Below are 27,702 nucleotides of genomic sequence, written 5' to 3'. Positions count from 1 at the left end.
TCAGCACAGAGACAGAGAAGAACTTGAAACATTTGGGAAACCACCAGATGTTGGCAAAGGCATACAGAGACTTCAGGGTTTTAGTTGCAGCTCAAACAGATATACCTTCAGTCTCCCACAGGGCGAAGGCCTGTGCAGTCAACTGTGCCGAGAGAACAGCTGTGCATGGTGTATGGCCTATGACCGGATGTGGCCTCTATGACTGGCACACAGGGTGCACTGCATGGATACGTGTGGACCGAATGAACTGATGAAGGAAACATGCAAATATGTCATTTAGAAAAGAAATGAATTGAGAGCACTGTATCCATCATCGAACTTCTTTATGCAGCCACCCGATGGCCCCACTTGGCTGCCCTCTTGCTTTTTCTGTTCCTAAACATCCTGACACTGAGTCTCTCATCTTTTCAGGGACTGAGAGTTTTTATTCTGGCTCAGTAGTTGCAGCCACCACAGAATTAAGTAATGACAAAGTGAGTTATTATCCAGCCCTGGCTTCGGCGGGGAATGTAACCTGCAGCTGAGATCCCTCACTGCTGGAGCACTCACACGACTGTCTAGGTAGTGACATGAAAAATGTCCCTAGAATCCCCCAGCTCAGGGCCATACATCCTCAGAGTCTCGACTCCACACTTGGTGGGGAATAATGTTGTTTTATTGAGAAGGGGAAGAGGGTATAATTAGATTCCTCTTAAATGTTACATTCATCCTTGTTAATCAAAAATTAGTAGCTCTTAAAAAAAATAAACACAACTCAGCTCCCCAGGAAGCTGATAGCAGTTCCCATGGCCCGTTTAATTACACAAAATGAAACAAAACATACTCCTCTACTCCTTACCTGTGGAATTAACAAAATGAAGTATAATGGTGGCCATATCTGGCCAGTGGGATTAAAGGTGATTTTTAATTTACTTCTTAAAGCTGCTCCATGTTTGTTAATTTTTTTGCGATGAGCATCCATTGCTCATAACAAGTATTTCAATGAGTAAACAAAGGAAATATGGGATTACATTCCCCAAACCTGTAAACAAAAGAAATATATGCACACCTACTGCAACTTTTTAGCAGTTCACCTACTCATTTTCTGACCATTCCCAAAGAGGAAGGCCATGTTTTCCTGATTACCACTCTGTCTCTCACAACAGTGCCTGGCCCATAGTAGGTGCTTATTAAGTAGTCGCTGAGGCAACTGAAAAACAGCTATTTTTAATAGGGAGAAAAATGGCTATTTAACAACCATGGGTTTCTAAAGACAGAGAGTCCTTTTGGTCTTCTGGCATGTTTCCGTCTGTTAACAGGGAATTTGAAGTTCTTTCGAGGTAGGGGCTGCATAGAATTGAATCTTTCTGCAGAACGTCTTTGTCTCTGTGTAACTGGTGACACAGGTGACAACATGGATGAATCCCAAAAGTATTGCGCTGAGTGGAAGGAGCCAGACAAAAAAGAGGGCGTCCTTTATGATTCAGTTTATATGAAGCTCTAGAAAATGTACACTAATCTGCGATGACAGAAGGCAGATCAGTGCTTGCCTGGGGCTGAGGTACAGAAAAGGAGGGGCAGAAGGGAGGCTGTGAAAGGAGTCCAAGACGTTTCTGAGGATGACAGACACATGTACGATCTAGATCATGGTGATGGCGTCAAGGGTGCGCACATATGTCAGAACTCATCAACCTGTGCACTTTTGCATGTCAATCACATCTCCATGGAGCTGTTTAAAAAGAGAAGGTGCAGAAGAGAGGGAGAAATTGGAGAGAGGAGAGGAGTCCCAATATGTACCGAGGCTGGGTACGTGCTGGGGTGATGTGTCTTGTGAGAAGTACAGAGGGATGGGATGCTGAGAAGGATGGAAAATCGAGGGCCTTCCAGGGTCTCAGGTTGAAATTGTTTGATGTGATGTAACTGCCCTTTCCATGCCTCTAAACATCCTCAGTGAGTTAGATCACATACAACCAATTCTGATGACAGTGAGTGTGTGTGTGTGCGCATACACGTGTGTGTGTGCATATGTGTACCAAGGGGGGACTGGGGAGAAGGGTGACATGGGATGCCACAAGTTGGCACAGGTAGGAGAGACAGCTAAGAAATGGAACTAGCTTGCAGAAGTAGAAGCTTGAAGCCAGATGTGACCTCCGAAAACTCAAGGCCTCCTTTTCCAACCCTCTGGAATTTGCATAAATCTTGGGAAGCCTCTGGGCTGCTACAGGGCATGTAGTCAGGACTTATCAACTTATCACATGTTTATTTAGTTCTCAAAGGCAGGCAGATCCCAGCTGACATCTGGATGCTGCTCCCACACTCAGTGGCTGTCTGTTGAACGAATGCAGGAATATTATTTTGATTTGTTGACAGAAAAACAACTGGTGCTATTTTGAATATTGGCAACAGGAGGCAGGATGACGATGAATGGGCTGCCACTGGGGCTCAGGTCACCTTTCATCTGGTTAGTATGTTTCACAACACCCATGCTTTGGGGGCCATGTCTTTTAAGTCATGCATTTAGCAAACCATTGACCGGGGGCTTGCCACGGGGCAGGCACTACATCAGATGTTGAGAGGAAACCAGTGGATGAGATTCAGGCCTTACCGTAACGAGCTCACAGCACAGAGTCGAACACACACACATGAAGATACCATAATGCCGGTAGGGGTGTACTGTGGGGGTTGGCAAACTAGGGCCCATGGCTCAAATCTGGCCCTCTGCCTCCCTGTGTCAATAAAGTTCTATTGGAACACAACACAGCCAGCCTATTCACGGATATGGCAACTTTTGGATTACAATGGACAAGTTGAGTCGCTGAGACAGAGATTGTGTGGTCCATCAGACCTATATTGCTTATCATCTGGCCCTTTATAGAAGAAGCTTGCCAAACCTCCTCTAACAGAAGACAATACAGGGCAAGAAAATGGACTGAAGTAAGAAGGTCGGAGTTACTGACCCGGCTTGTTTGCAAACCCAGCTCTCAGCATTCCAGGCTAGATCATAAGATCAGTTAGGGCTAAGCATCCTCCTCATACTGCCTGTGTGGGCTAGCAAGAAGAAGAATGGACTTCCAAGAGTAGTCCCTTTCTCCCCAGGAGGAAGCACAAAACAGATGCTCCTGGTTTCATCAGCTTTCCAAGAAAGCAGTGTCTTGAGAGCCTCAGCACTGGGAACCAGGCAACACCATCTCCCCATGGTGGTCTCAGGGAGGTTCATCAAAGCCAATGGTGCCTAGCCAGTGACACTGGGAAAAAGTAAAGAAACAGAAGCAGTTTCTTCTATCTTTTTAAGCCCAAAGGCGAGGCCCAAATGAAGGAAGAGCATCAAATAATAATTAAGTGAAGATATTTAATTAGCCATTCATTTGCACTGTTTATATTAAAGTCAGACCCTGATGGAAATCCTTTTTTATCCTTTGCAAAGACGTATTAAATATTAACTCCTGAACAGGACACACTACAGTCTACAGCCTGGTTAAAAATTGTCTTTGGAAATAATTTATTTGCAATTAATTAATTAATTAAACAAACATTTACTGAGTTCCTATTATTTGCCAGGCCCACTTGAAGACTAATATGGTCCCTGCCCTCAAGGGGCTTACAGTTTAGTGTGGGGAGACAGGTAGTGAATGTGCAGGCAAGCAAGTACACTTGATCTTTGTTATTCACCATAGCTACGTCCTATAAAACTGCTACAGCGGCTCATGCCTGTAATCCCAGCAATTTGGGAGGCCGAGGTGCGGTGGACCACTTGAGGCCAGGAGTTTGAGATCAGCCTGGCCAACGTGGTGAAACTCTGTCTCTACTAAAAACACAAAATTAGCCAAGCATGGTGGCGCATGCCTGTAATCCCAGCTACTCAGGAGGCTGAGGCAGGAGAATTGCTTGAACACGGGAGGTGGAGGTTGAAGTGAGCTGAGACTGTGCCACTGCACTCCAATCTGGGTGACAGAGTGAGACTCTGTCTCAAAAACAAAACAAAACAAACAAACAAAAAAAGCCCAAAAAACTATGCAAACACCAAACCATTGCTCTCAGGAGGAATACACGGTTAGGTTCCTGCAAGCCTCTGGTCACAACATGTTTGTCAACTCATCAAGACATGGCCTTGTTTTATGTGCACTTCTGCTTAAAGACACCTTCCTTAATATATACAGTTGATCACTAACATTGCACTCATGGCTAGCAGAGCAGTAACTCATGCCTGACGGAAGGTTACGCTAACACGTGTTTCTTCTGTAAGGCATGGAGCAGCCTTCTGCACCCAGAGATGCTGGAGAGTACTTCAGCACTGTGCTCAGGGCCATTTCAAACAGCAAAATTGCGAACAAAACACACAAAAATAAAAACAAAAATCAAGGCGCTAAACAGATCACAAAAACGGCACTTATTTGTAGTATGAGAGCTGAAATAAGAAGGCGAAGTAAAAGAAGGCCTTGTTTGAGCTCAGCTGTGAATGTGCACATCAGGTGAACTCAAATTTTTCCCTGCTCTGCAGTCCTCCAAGAATAACCATGAAAGCACCATAAGTATTAATGTTGGGGTGACAAATACATTTCATTGAGTAGGTGAGTTCACAGATATGAAATCTATGAATAATGAGGATCAACTGTAATTCAAGGCAGAGAGAATGATGTGTGCACAGTTTCTGAATGGGAAGGAAGCTTGAGGAAGAAAGGCTGTGTGGTTGGAGGAGAGACTGCCAGAGGAGTGAGAGGAGAGGAAGCTCTGTGCCAAGGCCAGCCAGGGGGCTTCCTGGGCCAGGGCAGGGGGTCTGGGTTTTACTTAGTGTGAAATGGGAGGCGCTAAAGGGCTTCATCAGCGGAGATATGGGATCTGAGCTTCAGTTTAACAGGATCACCCCGATGTGGATGGTACCTTGTAAGAATGGGAGACAAGTTAGGGCAATTATTGTCATCTGGGTGGACAATGGTGGTGGCTTAGACAAAGTTTGTGCAGTGCAGTTGCAAGAACTGCAGAGATTCTAGATATATTTTGGAGACGAAGGCCAGCTGCTGTGTTTTACCAGTGACTTGGTAATCTATGTTTTAAGTATTTGGGAAATATTTACTTTTTGAGCTGTAAAATGTTTCATCTTTATAACTTTAGCGTGAAGCATCAAACAGTAATCACTTGCCTAGAGATGTGCCCTGGCAGCTGCCAAGTCCCCACTCCCAGTGAACTCCCTGGTGGGAGTTCCAGGTGGATCCAGTGTGGACTCGAGGGACATCTCCTCATGTACTCACCCTGTTGGATCCCCTGGTCCTCCCACCTTTACAGATTTCAAAAGAAGCCCCAGACACAAAGAATATGAGTGAATGGGGAACAGAGATGAAATGCACATGAAGATTCCTCCTTACACAGAATTATAAAAAGATATCACGGGTGTTGAAAGAACCTGCGTACTCTACTGAGCATGATTTTTTGTTTTTTAAACAGTGTTTTCTCTTGCAAAACAAAAGAAAGAAATGTTTCCCTGTTGAGAAGTTCTTTGAGGCAGGTGGATCACGAGGTCGGGAGTTCAAGACCAGCACAGTTCCGTACAACAGTGCTGTTAACTTAGCAGCCAGACCCCAAATCAGCATATCCTAAGTCCACGCAGGCCCCAGGGTAGAGTGCACACTGTCCCCAGGAGTCAAACGGACCTGGGCCGGCCTGGCTCCTTCCACCTCCTGTCTTCTTTCACCAGCATGTCTGATCTACTTCCCTAAAACAGCCAGGCTAGGTTGACCACTTTCTATTATAGCCACACCAAATTGCTCAAGGTTACAATATAGTAGCTGGCATTCACTTTGTCCCAGGCACTGTTCCCTGAACCTTCTGCATTAAATCACCCTTCATTTCACAACAACCCTATGAGTCTGATTACCCCCTTTATACAGGGGAAGGCAAGAAGGCTTAGGAAGATTCAGGAAATTACCCAAAGAAATTCACACTCAGATTCACACTCAGGAAATCTGACTCAATGACAGCCGTCCTCACCTCTCTGCTCTTCTGCCTCCCAAACCAAACTGAAGCCAGAGAAGCGTGCCCTGTGTGTGCAATTACAACCAGACCCAATAGCTTGCTGTCTCTGACTTCTGTTTTTCAGAATAAAATTGTGTGTTCCATTTCTGATTTTAGTTGATGGATTTATGACAGCTTTCACTGCTGATAGCCACAGCAAAAATCACTGCGGCCAGATGCCTGTAAGAGCACGGGGAGGGAGTCTGGCCAGACCTCCATGGACTCAAGGTTGCTCCCCGGAGTCAAGGTTGCAGGAAGTCCCTAGGGATGCATTCTTCCCGGCTTGCTCTTTCCATAGCAGAGGCTCTTCCTGCCATCATTTGATGACAGGGATGGCTTGGCCTGCTGGACATCCACCTGTTGCATGGGCTGATGATACTAAATGCTTTTACAGACTCTGTGTGTCACGGTTTCTCTCCATTTAGCTATTTCATGTCCACTTCCCTGTGCATTCTATTCCTGTGATTGTGTTAGGGAGAACAAGGCTCTATCATAAACTTCCTAATTTTGCCAAACTTACTATAGGCAAATAGAAACTCTCAGACTTGAAGGATGTGTTTTCCTTATGGAAGCAAAGGAAACTGACCTGACTCTTTTTATTCCATCCAAGATTCAGGCTGCCTCTAGAAACTACCCCAGAGTGGCTGCACAGGAAAGGACAGACCTCTGGTCTCTTACAGCCTTGCAAAGAAAAGCACATAGCTGGCTGGACACAGTAGCTCGCACCTGTAATCCCAGCACTTTGGGAGGCCGAGGCAGGTGGATCATGAGGTCAGGACTTCAAGACCACCCTGGCTAATATGGTGAAACCCGTCCCTACTAAAAAATACAAAAATTAGCCACGCCTGGTGGCACACACATGTAATCCCAGCTACTCAGAAAGCTGAGGCAGGAGAATCACTTGAACCCGGAAGGCAGAGATTGCAGGAGGCTGAGATTGCGCCATTGCACTCCAGCCTGGGCAACAGAGTGAAACTCCATCTCAAAAAAAAAAAAAAAAAAAAAAAAAAAAAAAAAAAAAGAAAAGAAAAGAAAAGAGAAAAGTACATAGCCCAGTGACCACAACTGCCAGACTAGTGCCAGACTTCCTGAGCACAAATCCCCATGCATCCATCTTCCAGAGGTGTAACCTTGGGCAGGTTTTTAATCTCACTGGGCCTCAGTTTCCCCACCTGAAACATGGGGAGAAATAATAATATCTAGGTCATAGAGTCACTGCAAGGGATAAAGAAGAAAAGAATTCAGGGAAAGTGTTTAGAACACTGCGCGTAGTACATAGCATTAAATTAACTGATTAGCATTTTTAGCAAAAAGAGCATAATGTGTAGTCATTTACTAAAGGTGTCTCTTTGAGACTGGTAGGGGTGTTTTTGCAAAATTTTTGGTTTTCATGCCTTATGGACTTAGTTTTTTTTTTTTTTTACTTTCCACAAGCCAGCCCCGGGTACCTCACTGCTTAAATCTCATGATAACGGTCTCTTCCTCATTCCTGGTAAAATCCAAGGGGGCAGATAGAAGTTTCTAAATAATAAGTTTTGCCATCTGCTGTTTGCTTGCCTGTAAGCAAGCATTCAGAGATGACAGTGCCAATGAATGGATGGTGAGCTGCTATTAAAGATAGGAGTTGAAAAACTGATTTATGAACGTTTGCACCTTGGCCCTTTGGTGGAGGTAGGCTTGATTTTGTAATTTTTCTAGAGCACACATATCACATAGTCATATTTTCTGCTAGTAAAACTGTTCCTAGTTTGGGCATTGGGATTAAATTTATCAGTATTTTAAGATGCTCTGCAAAGTACATCACACTGTGCAAATAACACCATGAGTTGTGGATACTCTGTCACCCAAACAAGTTTAGGATCCAGTTGAATGTTTGAAGTGAAATGAATCAGAGGAGACTGTTCCTCTGAGCAAAAGAGGATGTGACAATTCAGAACCTCTAATCATTCCTAGTCTGCTGTCTGTCAGGATTCATGGTTGCAAGCAACAGAAACCAGCACGGGCTATGTTAGGTAGAATAAAACAAGAACAGACCAGGTTGACATTAGCCATCATAGAACAGACAGAAAGCCAGAAGACAGACTGGAAAAATGAGTAGCCACCAAATAGAACTCAAGGGGAGGGAGGGAGGGATTAGGGACCACCACAAAGAGAACAGCCGAGTTCTCATGTTATGCTTCCCATGCAATGAACGTGACCTCTGCTCACCCCCCAATCACTCATGAAAGAGCATCCAGTTTGCTGGAGTTGTCTCATGTCCCATATCCACTCCTGCTGCATTGGGATAGAATGGGAGTGGGTTACTACCTCCCACCAACACTGCACGATACAGGGTTTTCTCCAAAAGACGGTTTAGGATGCTATGAGGGACGATAAAGGATGGGGAGCAGCCAGGAATGAAAAACATCCACTCCAAATCCCTTCCACAAATTTGAGTCTTCTGCAGTGCCCGTGATGACCTCCACAGCAGACTTGCTGTTACGACTGTCCCCAGCTGCCCTCTGTGAGGATGGGTGCTTATGATGTAAGAGTTAAACATTTGCATATTCAGCCCCCACACTAAAGAGTGTCACTGTCACAAAGCAGGAACAGGTGACATGGGCCACCAACCAGGTAGCCAAGAATGCTACAGAACAGGGTTGTGACTTGCAGAGGGCATGGTGTGGCTCTGGGCAGACCATCAGGGCAAGAGAAGGCACTCTGCCCCAATACCTCCCTTTGGGCTGGACTAGAGAGAGTCAAGCCAGGCCCTGATCTTGGTCACAAGTTTTAAGGAGACACTGAAAAACTCAATCATTCAGATAGATGTTTTCATGCAGTATTTTAGAAATCAAAACTAATGCAAAAATTAGCCAGGCATGGTGGCTCACGCCTATAATCCCAGCATTTAGGAAGACTGAGGTGCGCAGATCACTTGAGGTCAGGAGTTCAAGACCAGCCTGGCCAACATGATGAAACCTCGTCTCTACTAAAAATACAAAAATTAGCCAGGTGTGGTGGCACACGCCTGTAGTCCCAGCTATTCAGAAGACTGAGGCAGGAGAATGCAGTGAGCCAAATCGTGCCACTGCAATCCAGTCTGGGCAACAGACTGAGACTCTGTTTCAAAAAAAAAATTGCAAAAATTCATAATAAGCAAAACATCAGATTTTTAAGTAAAGCAGGATCATTGTTACTGATTTTTCCTTTCGTGCCCAGCTCACATATGACTCAGCATGGCGCTGACGTGCACAAGCTGCTTTTCCTGTTTGGCCCATTTCTTCTTCTGTAAACTTAAAGATAGGATCAGAAATGCTGTGACTCTGTGGATCCCTGGATCAAGAGTAGAAATGAGTTCAGCCTGCGTGGCAGATGCTCTGGGCCAAGCCTGTGCCTACAACCTGGGGGACTAGGCAAAAGCAGATGCCCTTTCTGCAACAGACAGTTAGCAATATTGAGTAAACTGTGAGACTTTCACCCATGGAAACCCACAGCTAGGCTCCAAAGAAAAAGAAAAGAAATCTCTGAATTTAACAAGTATCTAGACTATAAAATAGTTATGTTTAAAATGATTGGGGAAAAGAACAGGGACCAGGAAGAAAGGATAGAACATAATGAAATAGAAAAGGCAAATGTGAAGAGTAGCTAAATATAAAGTCTAGAAATCTGATAGAACATTACCTCATTAATATTTTGGACACCCTGTGAGATGGGTGTGATCATCCCTGTCCTATAGATGAGGAAGGGATGTCGAACCTTTTGTGAGCGAAAGAGATGGAATTCAAGATGGAATTCAAATCCAGCTGTATTTATGTCAAAGAATTTTTTTTTTTTTTTTTTTTTTTTTTTTTTTTTTTTTTTTTTGAGACTGGGTCTGTCACCCAGGATGGCACACAGTGGTGCAAAGTCGGCTCCCTGCAACCTCTCCCTCCCAGGCTCAAGCGATCCTCCCACCTCAGCCTCCTGAATAGCTGGGATCACAGGCATGCACCACTATGCCCAGCTAATTTTTCTATTTGTGTGTAGAGATGGGATTTCGCCATGTTGCCCAGGTGGGTCTCAAACTCCTGGGCTCAAGCAATCCACTCATTTCGGCCTCTCAAAGTGCTAGGATTACAGGTGTGAGCCACCGTGCCCGGCCAGCTATATACTTTTCTTTGCAAGGCTCTAAGGGGATTCTCAGGAAGCAGTGCCTCATGTGACACAGTGCCAGGCAGGGCCACTCCTCCCAACATGAGAGTGTCCCAGTGCTGGGCCACAGCCCTACACTCACTTCCCTCTTTGGGGATCATAGTCTCAATGATTTAAACTCCATCTGGATGTTGATGACACCCAGGCTTTTACCTCTAGCACAAACTCCCTCTGATACCCAGCTCACGTGCTCCCTTTGTCTACTTCAAACTCAACAAGAGCAAGACTGAGTTCCTGTACTTCCCTCCCCCAAGTTACTTTGCCACTTCTCCAGGGAGCTTGCAAAGCTCATAGATGTGCCCTCTGTGCTTCCAATTGCTTGGACAAAAATCTTGGAGTCAATCTTTACTCCTCTCTCTGTCTCTCTCTCTCTGTCTCTCTCACACACACACACACACACACACACGGCACAGTTGGTTAGCAAATCCCTGTCACCAGTACCTTCAGAACATTCAGGGCATGGCGCAGTGGCTAATCCCAGCACTTTGGGAGGTCGAGGCAGATGGATCACTTGAGACCAGGAGTTGGAGACAAGCCTGGCCAACATGGTGAAACCCAGTCTCTACTAAAAATACAAAAATTAGCCGGGTGTGGTGGTGCATACCTGTAATCCCAGCTACTCCAGAGGCTGAGGCACGAGAATCACTTGCACCTGGGAAGTGGAGGTAGCAGTGAGCCAAAATTGTGGCACTGCACTCCAGCCAGATAGACATAGCCAGACTCTGTCTCAAAAATAAAACAAGAACAACAACAAATTCAGTATCTGCTGTTTCTCACTGCCTGCACTGCAACCATCCCTGCCCAGACCCACGTGGCCTCTTACCTGGATTACTATGGCACCCTCCACTCCAGTCCTGTGCTCTGCCTCTGTCTCCCTTTCCCTTAACTGCCCCGCTTTCCTAATCCCACCAACCTGCTTAACACTTTCTCCATCTTCTCCAGAGCATCGGCCTCATCTCCCACCTTCCCCCAACTCGCTGTGTGCTGGGCACACTCCTGCACACTCTGCCTTGAGGCCTTTGCCCTTGCCTCCGCTACCTGGACCTCTCCACCCCGGACAGCTGTCTGGCTCACCCCCGCTTCCTCCAGTTCTTCACTGCAGCATCACAGCATTAGTGAGACTTGTGCTGACCCCCTGTCTAGAGTAACGACTCTCCTCCTTCCTTCTCTGCTTTCTTTCTTTGCATTAATCACCAGCTACTAGGCCATTTATTGTATTTATTAATTCTCTCATTCTTTTTCTCTCTTCCACAGGAATATGATTTCCATACCAGATTTTTTTTTTTTTCTTTTTTTTGAGATGGAGTTTTGCTCTTGTTGCCTAGGCTGGAGTGCTGTGGCGTGATCTTGGCTCACCACAACCTCTGCCTCCTGGCTTCAAGTGATTCTTCTGCCTCAGCCTCCTGAGTAGCTGAGATTATAGACATGTACCACCACGCCCGGCTAATTTTGTGTTTTAGTAGAGACGGGGTTTCACCATGTTGGTCAGGCTGGTCTCACATTCCTGACCTCAGGTGATCCACCCGCCTTGGCCTCCCAAAGTGCTGGGATTACAGGTGTGAACCACTGCTCCTGGCCAACAGATACTTTTAATTGTTTCTGGGCCTGCTGTATTCCCCAATGCCTAGAAAAACACCCAGTATGTTGTAGGTGTGGGATGAATGAACGCAGAGATAGGTTCTCCTGCCACAGCCCTAGTCCAAATCCCTAGGTCCCCCTTTCACATGTGCAGACTACACGCAGGGACTCAAGAATACTTAGAAGCAGCCATATAAGGAGGTTGGATCTTCTAGTGAGGTTCCTGCCAACGCTATTGGAATGCATGAGGAAATCCCCAAATTAAGTCTTTGTAGGAGGACTGTAGTTTAGAGCCTCATCACTTGAAAATACAAGCTTTGAGATTCATTTGGAAAGCAAATGGGGAGCAGATGATGAAATGCATTTCTTGAATTAGTTACATGAGTCACCGCCTGTGGTTTCATTACCCGTGTTAGGGTTAATGCCATGATAAACTCCTCGTGCTTGCTGGCTGGCGGGTGCTGGTGATTGACAGACAAACTCAGATAATAAATCAGCTCTTTTCCCTATGCAACTGACTTCGGTTGCAATCCTGAAATGTGTGGCTTTTTCAATCAGTGCTGTGTTAGTAGCTTATGTAGCAATCCTCATCTATTTCAAATGGGTTTATTAAGAAAAAAAAGCTAAGTAGATTTAACAGCTTAGAAAATATTGGTCAAGGAACAATATTAACATGTGTCAATATTTTCTATATTGGTTCTGAGGATTAATTTCTAAGACTGACAAGAAGGACCCTGATAATTATATTCAAATATAGCCAATTTGAAACCATGTTTTCAATAATGAAAGTCTGGCCTATGGCAAATTTATAACAACATATGTAGATGGATGTTAAAAAGGTGGTTGATTTCTAAAATAGCCTTTCATATGTTTACCCAAGTGGCCAGATGTTTCATATTAACCAAATCGAGCACCTTTAATTGACATGAATAATGAAAATCTTCAGTCTCTGGATCATTATAAAAGCCAGGATTCTATTTTTAGCTAGTGAAGCTCTTAAAACTTTAAAAATCCCATAGTTTAATTTGTGAGGCTTTGTTTCCCCCAGCATCTTCATAACAGAAAATCTGACCACTAAAAATAAGAGTCATCTGTGCTACTATATTTGCATAAATAATTAAAAATTCCACAGCAGAATAGGCAATAAAATGTATTGCTACCATAAACTAACAATGGAAGAATATCACTTTAATTAAAAATCACAAAGGCACCACTGTAAACAATCTATTCACGTTTCAAACTCTGTGTTTCTTGACTTAAGAAAGAAAAAAATTTAACTCATTAAAAACAAGAACCAAAAGAATGACCTCATCCCAGATCCTTTTATTGAGGTCAGTAACCACATTTAATTAAGATGAAGCGTTAGTAATACAGTTTAGTACATGAAGGCCTTCTCTTAATTCCCCCAGGTAGAAATGTTATTATTTGGTCTTTAACTTCTGATTAAAATTTAAAAGGTGGGAGTCACCCCAATCTAAATTCTTAAATCTGGTTTTGAAACCTGCTTTTGGGATTAGAAATCCTCCTTCCTCCCAATAAATGGTAGGCTACTACATATTTTTGAACCCCTCTGTTTCTGAGAATGCCAGTGATGACAAAATTCACATTTTCAAGAGAGCTGATTTTTGCCTTTACTTCCAAAGGTCTTAGAAGATACAGAATAAAATGTCCCATAGCCAGTCAATGATGGCTTTTGCTTAATTTCCCATCATTTTTCATGATTTCCTTTGAATGAGCTCCAATATTAGATTAAACAAGGTGTTAAAGAAAAGGACTTGATGAATCATGAGAAGACCAGTAAAAATGGAAATTGGGCATTTTAACAAATCTTTTGGGGCTGAAATGTCATTATTCTATGTTGTATTCTTTACCAGTTTGAATGCATGAATGAATTCTACTGTAAAGTTAAAAAGCATCCAGGTCCGAAAGACTAGGAGGAAGGAAATGACTTAAAAAAGACTGAGCCCCAAAGAAATCAGGACAAAGCAGTTGTGGTTTTTCAAAGAGACGAGTATTTAATTTGGATCTGATTCAGATATTCTATGTTCAAAGAATAGGCTCAATTTGGATCAAGGCTTCGGAAAAAGGGTTGGCTGACAGAAATGGCTCTTTAATGTAACTTTCATGGACTTGGAAAGTTCTGTGAGAGACCTGTACATCCTTCTAAAGTCTCCCTACTAGGATTGGTTACCCTTCCTGGGATTAGTTTAAAACAAGGCCAAATGCAAATGTTTTCATGGTTGGTAGACATTAGTCAATGTTTGAAGATTAAAAGAAAACAAAACCTATGATATGGTTTGGATCTGTGTCCTCACCCAAATCTCATGTTGAAATATAATCCCCACTGTTGGAACCTGGTGGGAGGTGATGGGATCAGGAGAGTTAACACTATCCCTCCTTGGTGGTGTCTTCGGGATAGTGAGTTCTTGTGAGATCTGGTTGTTTAAAAGTGTGTAGCACTTCGGCCCACCTGCTCCAGACATGTGAAGTGCCGGCTCCCTGTTTGCCTTCTGCCGTGATTTTAAGTTTCCTGAGGCTTCCCCAAAAGCTGAGTGGATGCTGCCATGCTTCCCGTACAGCCTGCAGAGCCATGAGACAATTAAATCATTTTCTTTATAAGTTACCCAGTCTCAGGCATTTCTGCTTAGCAATTTGAGAATGGACTAATACAAGCTATGTCTACATTTTTTTTTTCTAGATGGGGTCTCACTGTGTCACCCAGGTTGGAGGGCAGTGGCACGATCTTGGCTCACCGCAACCTCCACCTCCCAGGTTCAAGTGATTCTCCTGCCTCAGCCTCCCAAGTAGTTGGACTACAGGCAAGCACCACCATGCCTAGCTAACTTTTTTTGTATTTTTAGTAGAAATGGGGTTTCACCATGTTGGTCAGGCTATTCTTGAATTTCTAACCTCAGATGATCCACCCACCTTGACCTCCTGAAGTGCTGGGATTACAGGCGTGAGCCATCACATTCGGTCATCCTATGTCTACTTATGCTGAAAAATGTGTTCATGCAGTCACCCCCAACCCAGCCACCATTAATCTATTCTACCTGGTTACTGAGTACTGGTCATGCACCAGCCCTAATGCTGGGATTGGTCTGTTTCCAGACATTTAAGCCCTTAAGAATTTTTCTCTGTCTATGGTGGCCTCACCCCAAATTGTATCAAATGTACTAAAATGTACCCACACTAAAAACACATTTGTTTCCCATAACATGTTTGAAATTATTTTTATACTTTTGCTTTAGGAATTCCTGTGCTATAAGAAATATTCTACTAATAATCACCTAAAATTTATCTGCCATTCTTGCAAGGTGAGAGCTACAAATCGTTTGCAAATGTAAAGACACTTGCAAATATTATATTTAACCTGCTAAAGTTGTCATGATTCCGCAGACAGTTGATATTTATTAATTTCAATTTTCCTGCTTTCTTTTTGAATTTTGGAGGCAATAGACTATGTATTCAGGTACCTGACATATTTGTAGGCCCATGGAAAGTCTGAAGGTCTTAGTCCTGTGCCTAAAGTGCTTAATTAACTCAGTGGTACTGAGGAAGCTCTGGTGGTTCATCAGGGAAGGAGATAAAAAGATGACTGTTACTCTCTCTGAGCACAAAGTCTAGTGGGAAGATGGACAATTATGCCAAGGATTGGGGAAGTGTGAAGCTTGGTGAAGTTACACTAAGAGATGCTCAAAAAGCTTTAAGCCAACATCAGCAGTAGGCGCAGTGGTGTGGATGAAGCTCCGGTGTTCTCATTCACCACATTAACTCAGCCTCTGTAAACCAAGCTTGTGTGCTTTCTTCCTTTAACCATGGCTCAGGGAGGTTCTGCTCTCCTCATCAGTAAAAAGGGAGACCAAGATGTTCTCATTTACAGGGTGGTTATAAGAAGACTGGTAACAGTGCTTTTGGTAAAGTTCTATATAAAAATGTTAAGTATTTCAATCATCCCAGCAGCAATATTATTACCATCATTCTCAAAACCCATGTCTGCAGGGGGTTGTGAAAATCTTGGCCGAGTTTGGGCTGGCACCCAGTTCCCTAGAGGGAGAGACCTGTGCACAGGCGGGAGGAGAGCAGGGTTTCTGGGGAATCCAGCCATCTGCTGAAAGTGAGCCAGGCATGGTGTAGGGGAAAAAGCAGTGTGTGCCACTCTGCTCCGTCTCCTTGGCTAGGGATCATTGGTTCTTAGATCCCAAGGAAGCAATTTATTTCATTCCTTCTTCCTCCCTCCCTTTCTTTCTTCCCTTATAGGGACACCATCATTTGCAGCAAAAGTTCTTGCTGTTATGACGATAAGCTCCCTGGGAGGCTGTAGACAGAGTCTATTCCTTTCACCAGTGAATTCACCGCACCTAGCACAGTGTGAGGCCCACACTGGGCTCTCCACAAACACCATGGCATGAATGAATGCATCACTGCAATCCATACGCTCTTCTCTAGCACTAGTCTTTAGCAACATCATTTATTATTTTGATTATGAAAATATCTAATATCATAGGATTTTTTCCCTTTTAAAATGTACCCTGCAGTTATTTATTAAGTAGAAAGTTTCCATCTAAAAAGGCATTCATGGCAGAAAGTTCTATCTACCTTACAATATCCATTCTTCTTTTCTTCCTTAGTAAAGAACCTTGGTTTAAAAAGCAAGACACATTGCTACCCAGTCAAATGACCATACTTCCCATAATCCCTTGCAGCTAGGTGTGGCCATGTGACCAATTTTGGCCAACAAGATTTAAATAAAAATGTGGTTGATTCCAGAAAGTCTCCTTAAAAGAGAGGGAGTATCCCTCTTCTTTCCCCATTTCCCATCCTGCTGTCTGGAATGCAGATATGAAGGTTGGAGCACTAGCAACCATAACAGACCATGAGGAAGAGGGTGCCAGTCTAGACATGGTAAAATAGTGAGCAAGTAGAACCCTGTGTGGGGCTGTGTGGGGCTGCCACTATCCCTGGACTGCCATGCCTGCTCTAGACCTACTTTATGTGAGGAAAAAATAAAAGTCAACTTCTATCTGCTCTGAGCCACTGTCATTTTGAATTTTCCTGTTATGTTCAGCCAAACTTAGTCCCCACAGATAAAATGCTTGACACATACTTGCAGGTCTCCCTGGATGAATGACCCTTTCCAAAAAACGTGTTGAGCAGTGATATGAAATTTTACATGGGTAGGAACAATATTTTACTTCAACACATATCTTCTGTATTTAAAGTGTAGGCAGAAGTCTCTGCTGTGGAATTGTTTACTATAGATCCTGGGCAAGATGAGTTCTGTCTGAAAAATGTCTGGAATAGGAATTGTTACTTGGTTGCCCTTGATTGTAGAGAGAAAGAAGTGGGTCCTCCCCACTATTCAGAAGGATTTAGCTGCTGGCTGCCTCCCTAACGTAACCAAATCGGGGATCTGATGGAAAGGTTAGTTCCCGTGTTTCATTTCACTGTTGGAGAAGGTTTAGTAAATGTAGTTACTTCCATTTTACATAATTATCTTTGAGGTACTTTTTTTTCTTTGTCTTTTTTTTTTTGTGATGGAGTCACACTTTATCGCCAGGCTGAGTGCAGTGGCAAGATCTCTGCTCACTGCAACCTCTGCCTCCCAGGTTTAACAGGTTCAAGCAATTCCCCTGCGTCAGCCTCCCAAGTACCTGGGATTACAGGGATACACCACCACGCCCAGCTAATTTTTGTATTTTTAGAAGAGATGTATTGGCCAGGCTGGTCTTGAACTCCTGATCTCAAGTGATCCACCTGCCTCAGCCTCCCAAAGTATTGGGATCACAGGCGTGAGCCACCATGCCCAGCCTGAGCTACTCTTTCTAACAATAATGAGCAAACCAGTCCAGTTACATGAGTCCACTCCTCATTAGAGATACTCCAATAACATCAGCATATTTTACCTGGTGCACCTGGGGTGGGGGACAGTTGCTACCCTGAAAGCGCAAGCAAGTCTTATCATCATCACACATGGAGAGGACAGAGTGGGAACCTGCTCTGTTTTAGGACCTGATGTACGTGATCTTGGAGAGGGGAAGGACTTTCTAAACTGTGACATCAATTTAGAAATAATGGTAAATAAAAATTTGACTGCTTAGACTTAAAAACAAAGAATTCTGTATATGCCAAAAAACGTTAACAATACAGAGTAATACTTTTGCTCAACCAAAGTATTTTCAGGGACTTGTCTTCAGGATATTAATGATGAATTAAACAATTTCACTACAAGCATGCCCGTTAATGTTTTAAAAAACTGCAAACAAGTAAATAGTCAACAACAAGGGAATAAATAAACAGATGAGTATATCCCTGTAATGGAATAATAGCACACTATTCGGCAATGAAAATTAATGGCTATTTCTTGGGACAGAAAGCTGTTCAGCATACACTGGGAAATAAACATGGTGAGTTTTGAGGGTGGATAATGCAAGCCAATTCTGGTAATGAAGAACAGAATATTCACATACGTGACTGAGGGAGATAGACCCAAGTGGTGAAAAAGGGATTTCCTTGTCTGAGATGATGACAGATACTTTATTATCTTCCTGATTCTTACCTGTCTTTTCAAAAGTTTCTTCCAGAAACTATCTTAACTTTATAATAAGGATAAGAAGATAGTGTCATTAAAAAGAAGAATTTCATCTGTCACTAGACCACTGCTGTTCATTTTGGTTTGGCTAATAACACAATGTGAAGGGCTTTTTAGCGAGTCTTAATAACCCAGGCTTTTTAGTGAGAAGATTCCCTCTGATGTTTGGACACCCCTTGTCTTTGGAGTCACAGCTTCCTTGGAGATCAAGGCACCTTTTGCTGACTTGAGCATTCCCTGGGGACATGAGAGGGTGTCTGGCTGTGGTCAGCAGAGGAGCAGTGGTGCCTGAGGCGTGCATTTCCTCACGAGAGGCAGGACATGGCCCAGGAGCTGGACTTAGCTGGAAGTGTGTTCCTAAGTTTCGGTGGGGTTGGGGTTGGGGAGGCGGCTTCCCATTTTGACCACGGAGGGAGCCGCCTCAGGGAGGAGGTGACAGTGGCCATTAGGATGGGCAGGCCCCGCCACAGGATCTCAGGATCTCAGGATCTCAGGATCCCGTCTCTCATGGGGGATTTTAGTTTCGAGGGCCTGATAAATAAGGTGAGATGAGATGGGGTTGTTGGAGCTGAATCACGGGGAATGTCAGAAAAGACAGAGATGGTGGGGTGGGGAGACAGAGACAGACAGAGAGACAGTCAGGCAGAGAGACAGAGGAAGGAGGAGGAGTGAGGCTGGATAGGTAGTCAAGGAAGTGACCGTGTTCTCGGGACGCAGCAGCAACTGTGGTGACCGCACAGCCAACACAGTCAGTCTCAGGATTTGCACGGTAACTGAGCTCATTCAAGCAAAGCTGTCTTCCGTGGAGACTTTCCCCTTCAGAGAACATGCACATTTTAATTTTGCCTGTCCTTAAACTGACTCTTTGCTCATCATAATCGTGAAAAACACAGCCCTGGGTGGAGATTTTAGATGCTAAAGAGACATGCGACACATGAATGAGCATGTGCAGCTACTGCACAGGTGCACCCGAAAGACCACGCGGAACAGCTTCCTAGTAACGCCTCTTCCCACCTCCTTACGAATAATCATGGAAGACTCCCAGAAGGGAGCCTCCCTGGTGTGGGTCTTCGCTGTCTCATCCTTGCGACCAGCCCACCCTGAATCCTCTCTCTCAGAGTGCACTGGCGATTCTGCACCTAACTTTCAACATATTCTTTTTCTGTTGCAATAAATTACTCTGTGCTGCCCTTCTTTTGCTGTGTGTCTCTTGTTTAAATTCTTTTAAATTAAGAAGACAAGAACAGAGGTATCACATCAGCAGTCAACAGAAGGAAGAAGAAGAAAGAGATATTAGAGATACTAAAATGTTATCAGGAGATGCCTGACTCCTGTTTTGTGGAGGAGGAGGAGGAGAAGAAGGAAGAGTTCTCTTTGAGATAAGTTTCTTCTTCCAATGCCTGCTCCCTGAAGAATCATTACAACAACAGCAGTAACACCACGATGTGCAAGGCCGTTGCATCTGTCTGAGAAGACTGGGTAACCCAGCATAGACAATTAGATTAGAAAACTGTCTCCCTCCCCGGCCCCTCTCTGCAGCCCCATTCCTCCCCTGCACACACAGGTCCCCAGGGACAGCACTTCTCAGTGTGCAGGATCAAAGGCTGCAAATAATTAATGAGCCTCTTTTTCCCAAAGAGCTCCCGTGACAATAGCTCAGCCTGTCGGTGATGTTATCCCGGCTTTACTTCAGGAGAGGAGGGGAAGAAAGGGAAAGGAGGGAAAGGTGGTGGGGAGGGGGGGAGAGAGGGAAGGGGGGAGGGGGGAAGGGAGAAAGGGAAATGGAGGGGTCCAGCCAGTACCAGGCTAAGAAAGGGTCACGTGTGGGCCACTATGGCTGCCAGCAGGAAGGAATATGCGTGAGGAGTGAGGCCAGAGAAATGCACATGCATGGACACATTTACTTTGCTCCAAGGCTGGGAAAGGGATTAGTCCAGCCATCACTTAGCCAGGCCAATTTGTAAATGCTAGAACTCTTACGCAGACCTAAGAGACACATCGTCCCTCCCTCCCCAGGCTGGAATCCTGTCTCAGGCAGCTGCAGAGACACATTGCAGCTCTATTTTCTGTGGGGTTCACAAGGTTGACCTTGGTGCCAGTGGCTCTCTGTGGTTCCTGATTACTCAGCATTTTTCCCATCCTCTGGGACGAGCCTCCTGCACTTCCTCGGGTAGCCGCCCCTGCAGGCCCTCAGAGCTGGGTGCTGGGGTCCGTGGGAGGCTCAGGCACCAGGACTCGTGGCACAATCCGTCCTGCTAATCTTCTGCTTGGTTCAGAGAGCTGTGCTCGTGACTCAACCTGGGCCTTGGGCTGGGCTAGTGATTAGGGAGGAAGATGTTGCTTTCCTCTGGTAGGATCAAGGACAGAAGTTGCTGGTGCCTCTTCCCTCTTCTCTCTACAGATGTGCAAATATGGCTGAGCGTGGAGACAACCCAGGGGAAAGGAGAGCTAGATATGGAGAAGGAATATGGTCTGAGCACCTGAATTCCATCATGCTGGAGGCCTTCATTCCCATGGACTTTTCCATTAGGTGTGGTGACCCATGCGAGTAGGCAGGACCCCCCTTTGGCCTATGTCACTGTGACTTGGGTCCTGGTTACTTGTGAAGGAAGGCCACAGCTGTGATTATCACACTTGCTAGAGAAACAGGAAGATCCTCAGAACTTTCTGCATTCCAGCTTCTCCCCATGGGTGTCACCTTGAGTCATTTCTAGGTTGCTTTCTCCGACCTCCTTCTCTTGCACAGCGGTGGGATCAAGTCCCTTGTCTGCCAGTGCTATTTAATAGTTACACGACCTTTGCTCCCCACGGCTCGAATCTTGGCCTGGATGCTCCTTAATGTCTCGGCTCTCCGGGGCGCCCCTCCCTCCCCAGGCTGGAATCCTGTTCCTAACTCAGTTTGCTGGAACTGCACCTGTGGCCTGCCTCCATACTCCCAGTAGCAAACTTCATTTGCCACACAGGATGTTCATCCTCCTTCTCAGTCAGCCGCCCTCTGTGCTGGGTATCTGGAAACATCATCTCGATTGACCACTAGTCAAGGTGACTGGAGCAGGGAGGCGCATGACCCCAACCCCAGCAAGGCAGAGCTGCCCCGGGAGTGTGACCATGGGCCGAATGACACTAGAATGCAAAACAGCTGGAGCTGGTTTATTCTCGCTGGGAGATCCTAAACTGCAAGCCTGTCTGTTCCTGTGACTTAGAGCCTGAAGGATGCCCTAGCTCCTGTGCTTATCTCAAGCGGGTTCTTCAGATATTCCTCCATCATATGTAGTATCCATAGGGTCTTCCAGCACATTTTCTCTTTGTCCAAGTCAGCAGAGTTGGTCTTAATCAAACAACCCAGCTTGACCTTCCTCTCCCACTGTCTGTCCCATCTTTGTGGGACATCTAGTCCTGGGTCCTAGACACCTCCATCCATCCCTCCTCATTGCATTAACTCTTTTATGACTGGCAGCATCCCAAGTTCTTCCAGCAATGGCAGAGACACAGGGTCCAAAACATCAACCTGATTTAACTCATTTTATTACCCTCAGTGTCCCTGCTTTCACGTCCAATTGTAGAAATACAAGATGACAGATAAGCTCACCTGTAGACATCCTACCTTTGTCCAACTACCTTGTAGTCTGTTAAACTACCAGTTTTCCCATCTAAGTACTTAAGAGAGACTTTCTCTTTGATGTTTAAATTGCATGTTTCCATTGTCAGATAGCAACAAGAAAAAAAAGGGAAAAAAAGAATGGCTATTTCAGATTCACATTATTATAGGATTTGGTATTATTTCACACACTTGTCTAGTTCATCTGGCATTCGGAAAGCTTAGCCATAAAAATAAATCCACTTTTGGGGTTGGAAAATAACTTTTGCTTCTTCTCCGCCAGCTTGCTCCAAAGTAAAGTGGTTGACTCAGTCCCTGTTGTACATTTTCAGGTGTTTCAAATCAGGAAAATCAGACATGTGTTTATTGTAAGTGTGTCCAGTACTTGATTATTTGTATCTCATATGAGAAGAAGATTAGATTTTGGAGGAGGAAGATTAATAACTTTCTTCTGCAGAGAGAGGCATGCATTTGGATCTGCACGCTGATTTAAGTTTATTGTGAAACAATGCACCAACGAGGGTGTCTTTTATTTGCCAGCATTAGATGCACCATGGGTAGACAGCGACCATTTAATTAAATCTCATTATGAAAATGCCTTCTATCTAAACATCAGGCAGAGCTTAAGAAAGGAAGACAGAGACTTCTGAGCACATTATTATTATTATTAATTTTTGCCTGCCCCTCATCAGGCAGAATATCAATCCCAATGGTCTATTTCCAAGCACCAGGAAGTGACTTTGCTCCTTCCCCTCCCGACAGCTCAGAGTCAGTGAGCATTTAGCAGCTAGAAGGAGCACGAACTTTGCAGAGTGTCCTGTTTCCATGCTGATTCCTCTGCCACCAGGCTGGGCTGCTTGAGCAAATCCTGAACCTCTCTGAATCTGCAATACCTGTATCTGTAAATGGAGTCACCTAAAACATTTGCCATGAAGCGGTGCTAATGACAAAGCAGGCAAGTTTCTGAGATGCAGGAGGCTACCCGGAGTGGCTCCCTCCTCTCTCCCTTCAAGGACTGTGCCCAGGGCCAGCAGAGCTGGCTGGTCATTTGGGAACACAGCCCTGAAGCTACTCTCCTCCCAGGCTGGAATCAGGTGGGAGCGCCACCCTCACCAGAGAGCCTGGCCCCCTGCAGCCGTCAGCCACAACCTCCTTGCAATGACGCTTTCCTCCCACTTGCCCGGATTGTTAACAAGTTTAATTTAATGGTATCTGCTCCTGACAACCAGCTTCTGTGACTGGAAAGGAAAAGCAATTCCTGCCCACCTCCCTTCTGTGGTTCCGGAGCCACTCACCCACCTGATGGTTTGATGCTGCAGGGAGTCGGGGTCCGTGGCATTCACTGTCAGTAGCACACTGCCCACAGAGATGTTCTCCTGCCTGGTCACCATCATGGGGTCTGGGTAGAAGACTGGGCCCTCGTTGACATCCAGGACAGTGATGTGGACAGTGGCTGTGGAGCTGGGGCCATAGGAGACATCGGGTACGAGTGGGTCCTCATTTTCCACTTTGATCAGCAGGGTGTGAAAGGCGGAAATCTCATAGTCCAATGGCTGGAAAGCAGACAGAAGGGTCTCAGGATGCACACCAGCCACGAAGGGCAGGTGGTTTGCACAAACTCCCTCTGAAATTCCACAAGCAACAGTGGGCCTTCAGTGGGATGGAGCTGGGCTTTGGAGGCAGCCTGTGTAATTGGGGGGCTATCTTTAAGACAAAGAATATGAAACATGAAAATGTGAGATTAGGTATGGATGTTGGTTTTTTGTTTGCTTGTTTGTTTTTTATTAAGAAATGAATGACAACAGATGACTTGAGCCTTAGTCATCTGGGCAGTGAGTGACTTGAACCTTAGTGAGCCTCCCTCTGAGATCTTGTTAGGCAACTCCCTGGCAACGGTGAGGCTTAACGCCTCCCTGCCTGGAACCTGTAACTCCACACCCCCGACACCCATGGGGGCTCTGGTAAACAAGACCAGAAAGCCCAAGCCTCAGTCACTTTACAGCAAGATAACCCTGCCTCTGTGATCACAGTGGATCAAATGGAACAGGAAAACCAAAGTTTTATTGTTAATGTTTCTCTCTCACTTGCCACAAAGTCAAAGGGTCTCTATGTCTCTTCAAGTATAGCCTGGGCCCATGGTTTCTAGTAGAGTACAATGTGGGGAAAAGGATTTGAGAGTCTGAGCCATGTGGAGTTAAGCCGCTGGGCCCTGCCCATCTGAGGGCATGTGAAAATGTATGGGAGCATTTTCAACTGACTCAAGGACTCTACAGCCATTTGCCCGGCAGGGGACAGCAATACTAGACTCAAAGCCGTGCCCAGGACAGTTCCACACAAGGGTGGATTGTCCTACCACAGTGTCAATGGGCAGCCTTGATGAGGACCACTCTAGGTGATTTTGCAAAGGGGGCCAATAGTACCCACCTCCCCCAGCCACTGTGTGGACTAAACCAGAGGATGTCAAAGAAACTCCATGATAAACATTAGGAATACAATGGTGCTGCCAACTGAGTGTCTGTCACTCTCTTTCTCAACCACGAGAGCACATGATGTGGTGGCTGCAGGCATTTCCCCGAGTAGGGCTCTGTCAGGGGAGCATGGGGAGACATTTAGGTAAGATGAGGGCATACTGCTTCTGTCAAGTTATTTTCCTAATGCTTACTGGAACAAGTAGCTAACCCATCAGACCCATGCCATAATGGGTATTCTTGCAAGAAGGACAAGACTAAATGAGTCAAGAGATTTGATTTACCCTCAAGTAAAAGTGAGCAACCACAGTTGTAGAGGTTGCAGTGGAGGTGGGAAAATGAAAGCAGAGATGAGGACCGTTGATGCTGGGGAAAGAGCTGGCACTGAGGTGGGAGTGGAATCTGGCAGGTTGGGTCAGAGTGTCTTTAGGCAAATAAAGTCACTTTCATAATAATTACAGCTGACATGTATTCAGGGCTAAGCCCTCCACACATGGAAGAGTGCGTGCACACATACACACACTGGAGATGCTTCCTGGTTGTAACTGGACTTCCTCTCTTCACCTCGAACAACTCCCAGCAGGGTTAGTAATAGGATTTTAAGAGTTAACAGATGCAAAGCTCTTAGTACTGAGCGGCTGCACAGTGGTGTTTCGGTTCGATCCCTGTAACACAGCAGTAATTTACCATTCTATCCTTCTTTCTATGGATCCTAATAATGGATCTCTGTCCATCCCAAGTGATGCCAGAATGTGCAACCTCAGTAAAGTAAACTTCAAACCAGGGCCAGGGAGCTGCCATGCTTGGAAAATACAGCTATTCATCTCAATTAGGATCCTGGAGGGGGCAGAGCCTTTGGCTTGCTGGGTCACGAGAACGCTGAGGGTGGGTTCTCTGAACAGCAGTGAGATGCCGAGCACCTCAGTCTCCCAAGGGCCATCTCCACCCACACCAGCACTAATCACAATCTTGGCCTCGTTTGGTCTGACATCTCATTCCCCAGAGCCAGAGACCTATGCACAAGCAGAAGGATAGTGGGGTTTCTGGGGAATTCAGCCATCTGCTGACAAGTGAGACAGTCAAGATGCTTGGAAATAACCAATTTGTGCCGCTCAGCTCCTTTTCCTCGGCTGGGGACCGCTGGTTGTTTTTTCCCAAGGAGACGATTCCCTCCCTCCCTCCTCTCCTTCTTTCCTGGGGACATCATTATTTGCAGCAAAAGTTCTTGCTCTTATAACTATAAGCTGCCTTGGAGGCTGTAGACAGAGACCCTTTCTTTCACCCGTGAATACAGAGCACCTAGCACAGTGTCAGGACCATAGTGAGCTCTAAATAAATATCATTGCATGAATGAATGAATGAATGAATGACAGTAATTCTTGTGCTTTTCTGTAGCACTAGTCTTTTGCAACACAATTATATATCATTTTGATTATGCAAAAATCTAACATTCTTGGATATTTCTACCTTTTAAATCCCCTATTTTTTTAATTAAATAGAAAGATGGGTGGGGGTCAAGTCCTGGCCCTGATGCATCATAACGCTGGGACCACCAGCAAGTCACCGCCGCCCCTGAAGTCTCAGCTTTCTCTTCAATAAAATCCTAGTACAGAGGATTGTTGTAAAGATCAGGGGACAAGATGAACGCTGAATATTTCCCATGGAGCTAGGCCTAGCGTTGGTATCAATAACAAGAAACTGTGAAGATGGTGAGGAAAAAGAGCGGGGAAGCAAGAGCTGCAAGAGTCATTTCCCCAGCCCCAGTTTTTCTCCTATGTTCCCAGGCTGACACTCCCTGAGCGGAACGCCCTGAACGGAACGCTGGCTTTGGAGGAACTATGCCGTGGAGGATGCCACAGAGGAAGGGGAGCAGCGAGGGAGGGAGCCACGCAGTGAGAGGCTGGCCTTAGGAAGGGAGCAGGGCCACGCTAACGTTTCTTTCCATTCGCCCAAGGTGGGATCTACTAACTCCAGCTGTACGATGCCCAGGGCCAGAACACCTAGAGCTGGCGACACAGGGGTCTCTCTTCCTAATCCCCTCTGAGGGCTGTAATTGGATCAAGAAGCCCTCTATGATCTCACAAAGTACACAATCTTATTAATGTGCTTTGTCTGTTGCCGGGCCTCTGTGTCAGGGATGGGAGGAAATTGAAAATACTCCTGATGGAAGCTACAGAGAGGCAATTCAATTAACATTTTTTCAAGTGTCAAGAGAGGGTGTAAACCACTGTCCTGGGAAATTTAAAGCTTAGAAAAGCTGACTCACATGGGAAGGATGGAGGACCTGGGTTTGTTAGCTGGAAGAGGGAGGATCCGGAACTGACTGGATAGCTATGTTTAGGTCTGTGAAAGGTTTGGGGAATCAGGGATGCTTTCTGGATACTACTTTCTTTGAGGACAAAATAGAAAATAAACTTAAAATGCAGGGTTGATTATATTCAGCTGAAAGAATAACTGTCTGGTGGTTTTAGAATCAGTTTAGAAAGCAACTAAGGGTGTTTCTGATCTGAAGGTTTTAAACACGAAGCAGGAACTCATTTGTCAGAGCCACTGGGATTTCGTCCTTTTGAGAGGCAGGACTGTACTGGAAACCAGCAGCATCCTGAGGCTCCAAACAGTTGTTCCGTATGTTAGATTGCTAACTGGTTAGGGCAGACCTGCTCGTGCTTGGCTGCCCAACAGCAATCACCAGCCCACCCTCTTCCTTATCCACTGTAAAGGTCCAAAGGCCAGATGTGGACTTTCTCAGCTTTCCTTGAAGTTAAGGAAAATCTGTCATCGGCCAACAAAACATCATGGGAAATTGCCCAGGGTACCCTTAGAAAGGATGTTTTCTGCCCCGATAAGAGGAAAGGGTCACATGAGAGCACCTTCTCTCATTTGCCTGGCTGCCCCCTTATGTCCTGCATTAGGACACAGCAATGGGAAGATATGATGCCTGGGGCTTTGGCAGCCACTTTATGTCCAAGAGGAAAAAGTCAAAAGCATCTGAGGCACCCCACTGCTGGCTCTCTGCCACCTGGAACTGTTGGCCAATCCTGGACTGGCCTACCTTCATCTAGTTATAAAAATTCTTAAATTCCCTACATTAGTTAAGCCACTATTAGTCTAACATTCTGTTACTTGCAGCAGAATGCATTCCTAATGGTTGCCCCAATGGCTGGCACAGTGGACAGCAGCAGAAAGCATGGCCTAACTGGCTTCTAGAAGGTAGTCTGGGGCTCTGCTTCACATGTGCTGAGAGATAGATAGAGCTCAAGGCCCTTCCTACTGACCAGGGAGACAGCCAGTGTGGGGTGAGGGAGAGTCTG

At 45.3% G+C, this 27,702-nt stretch overlaps 1 protein-coding gene across 2 annotated transcripts in view; it reads right to left on the bottom strand.

The window, feature by feature from the left end:
- The window catches only part of CDH13 (cadherin 13), a 1,174,890-nt gene that overhangs the window by 102,813 nt on the left and 1,044,375 nt on the right, over positions 1-27,702 (bottom strand). For both annotated transcript variants that reach the window (XM_007994196.3, XM_007994191.3), the window contains one exon: positions 23,223-23,476. In XM_007994196.3, the coding sequence (XP_007992387.3) occupies positions 23,223-23,476 (254 nt within the window). The remainder of the gene's footprint in view (positions 1-23,222; positions 23,477-27,702) is intronic.

The sequence above is a fragment of the Chlorocebus sabaeus genome, chromosome 5 (genome assembly GCF_047675955.1).
Source record: "Chlorocebus sabaeus isolate Y175 chromosome 5, mChlSab1.0.hap1, whole genome shotgun sequence".
NCBI lineage: Eukaryota > Metazoa > Chordata > Mammalia > Primates > Cercopithecidae > Chlorocebus > Chlorocebus sabaeus.
This window is presented reverse-complemented; position numbering and strand designations above follow the sequence as displayed.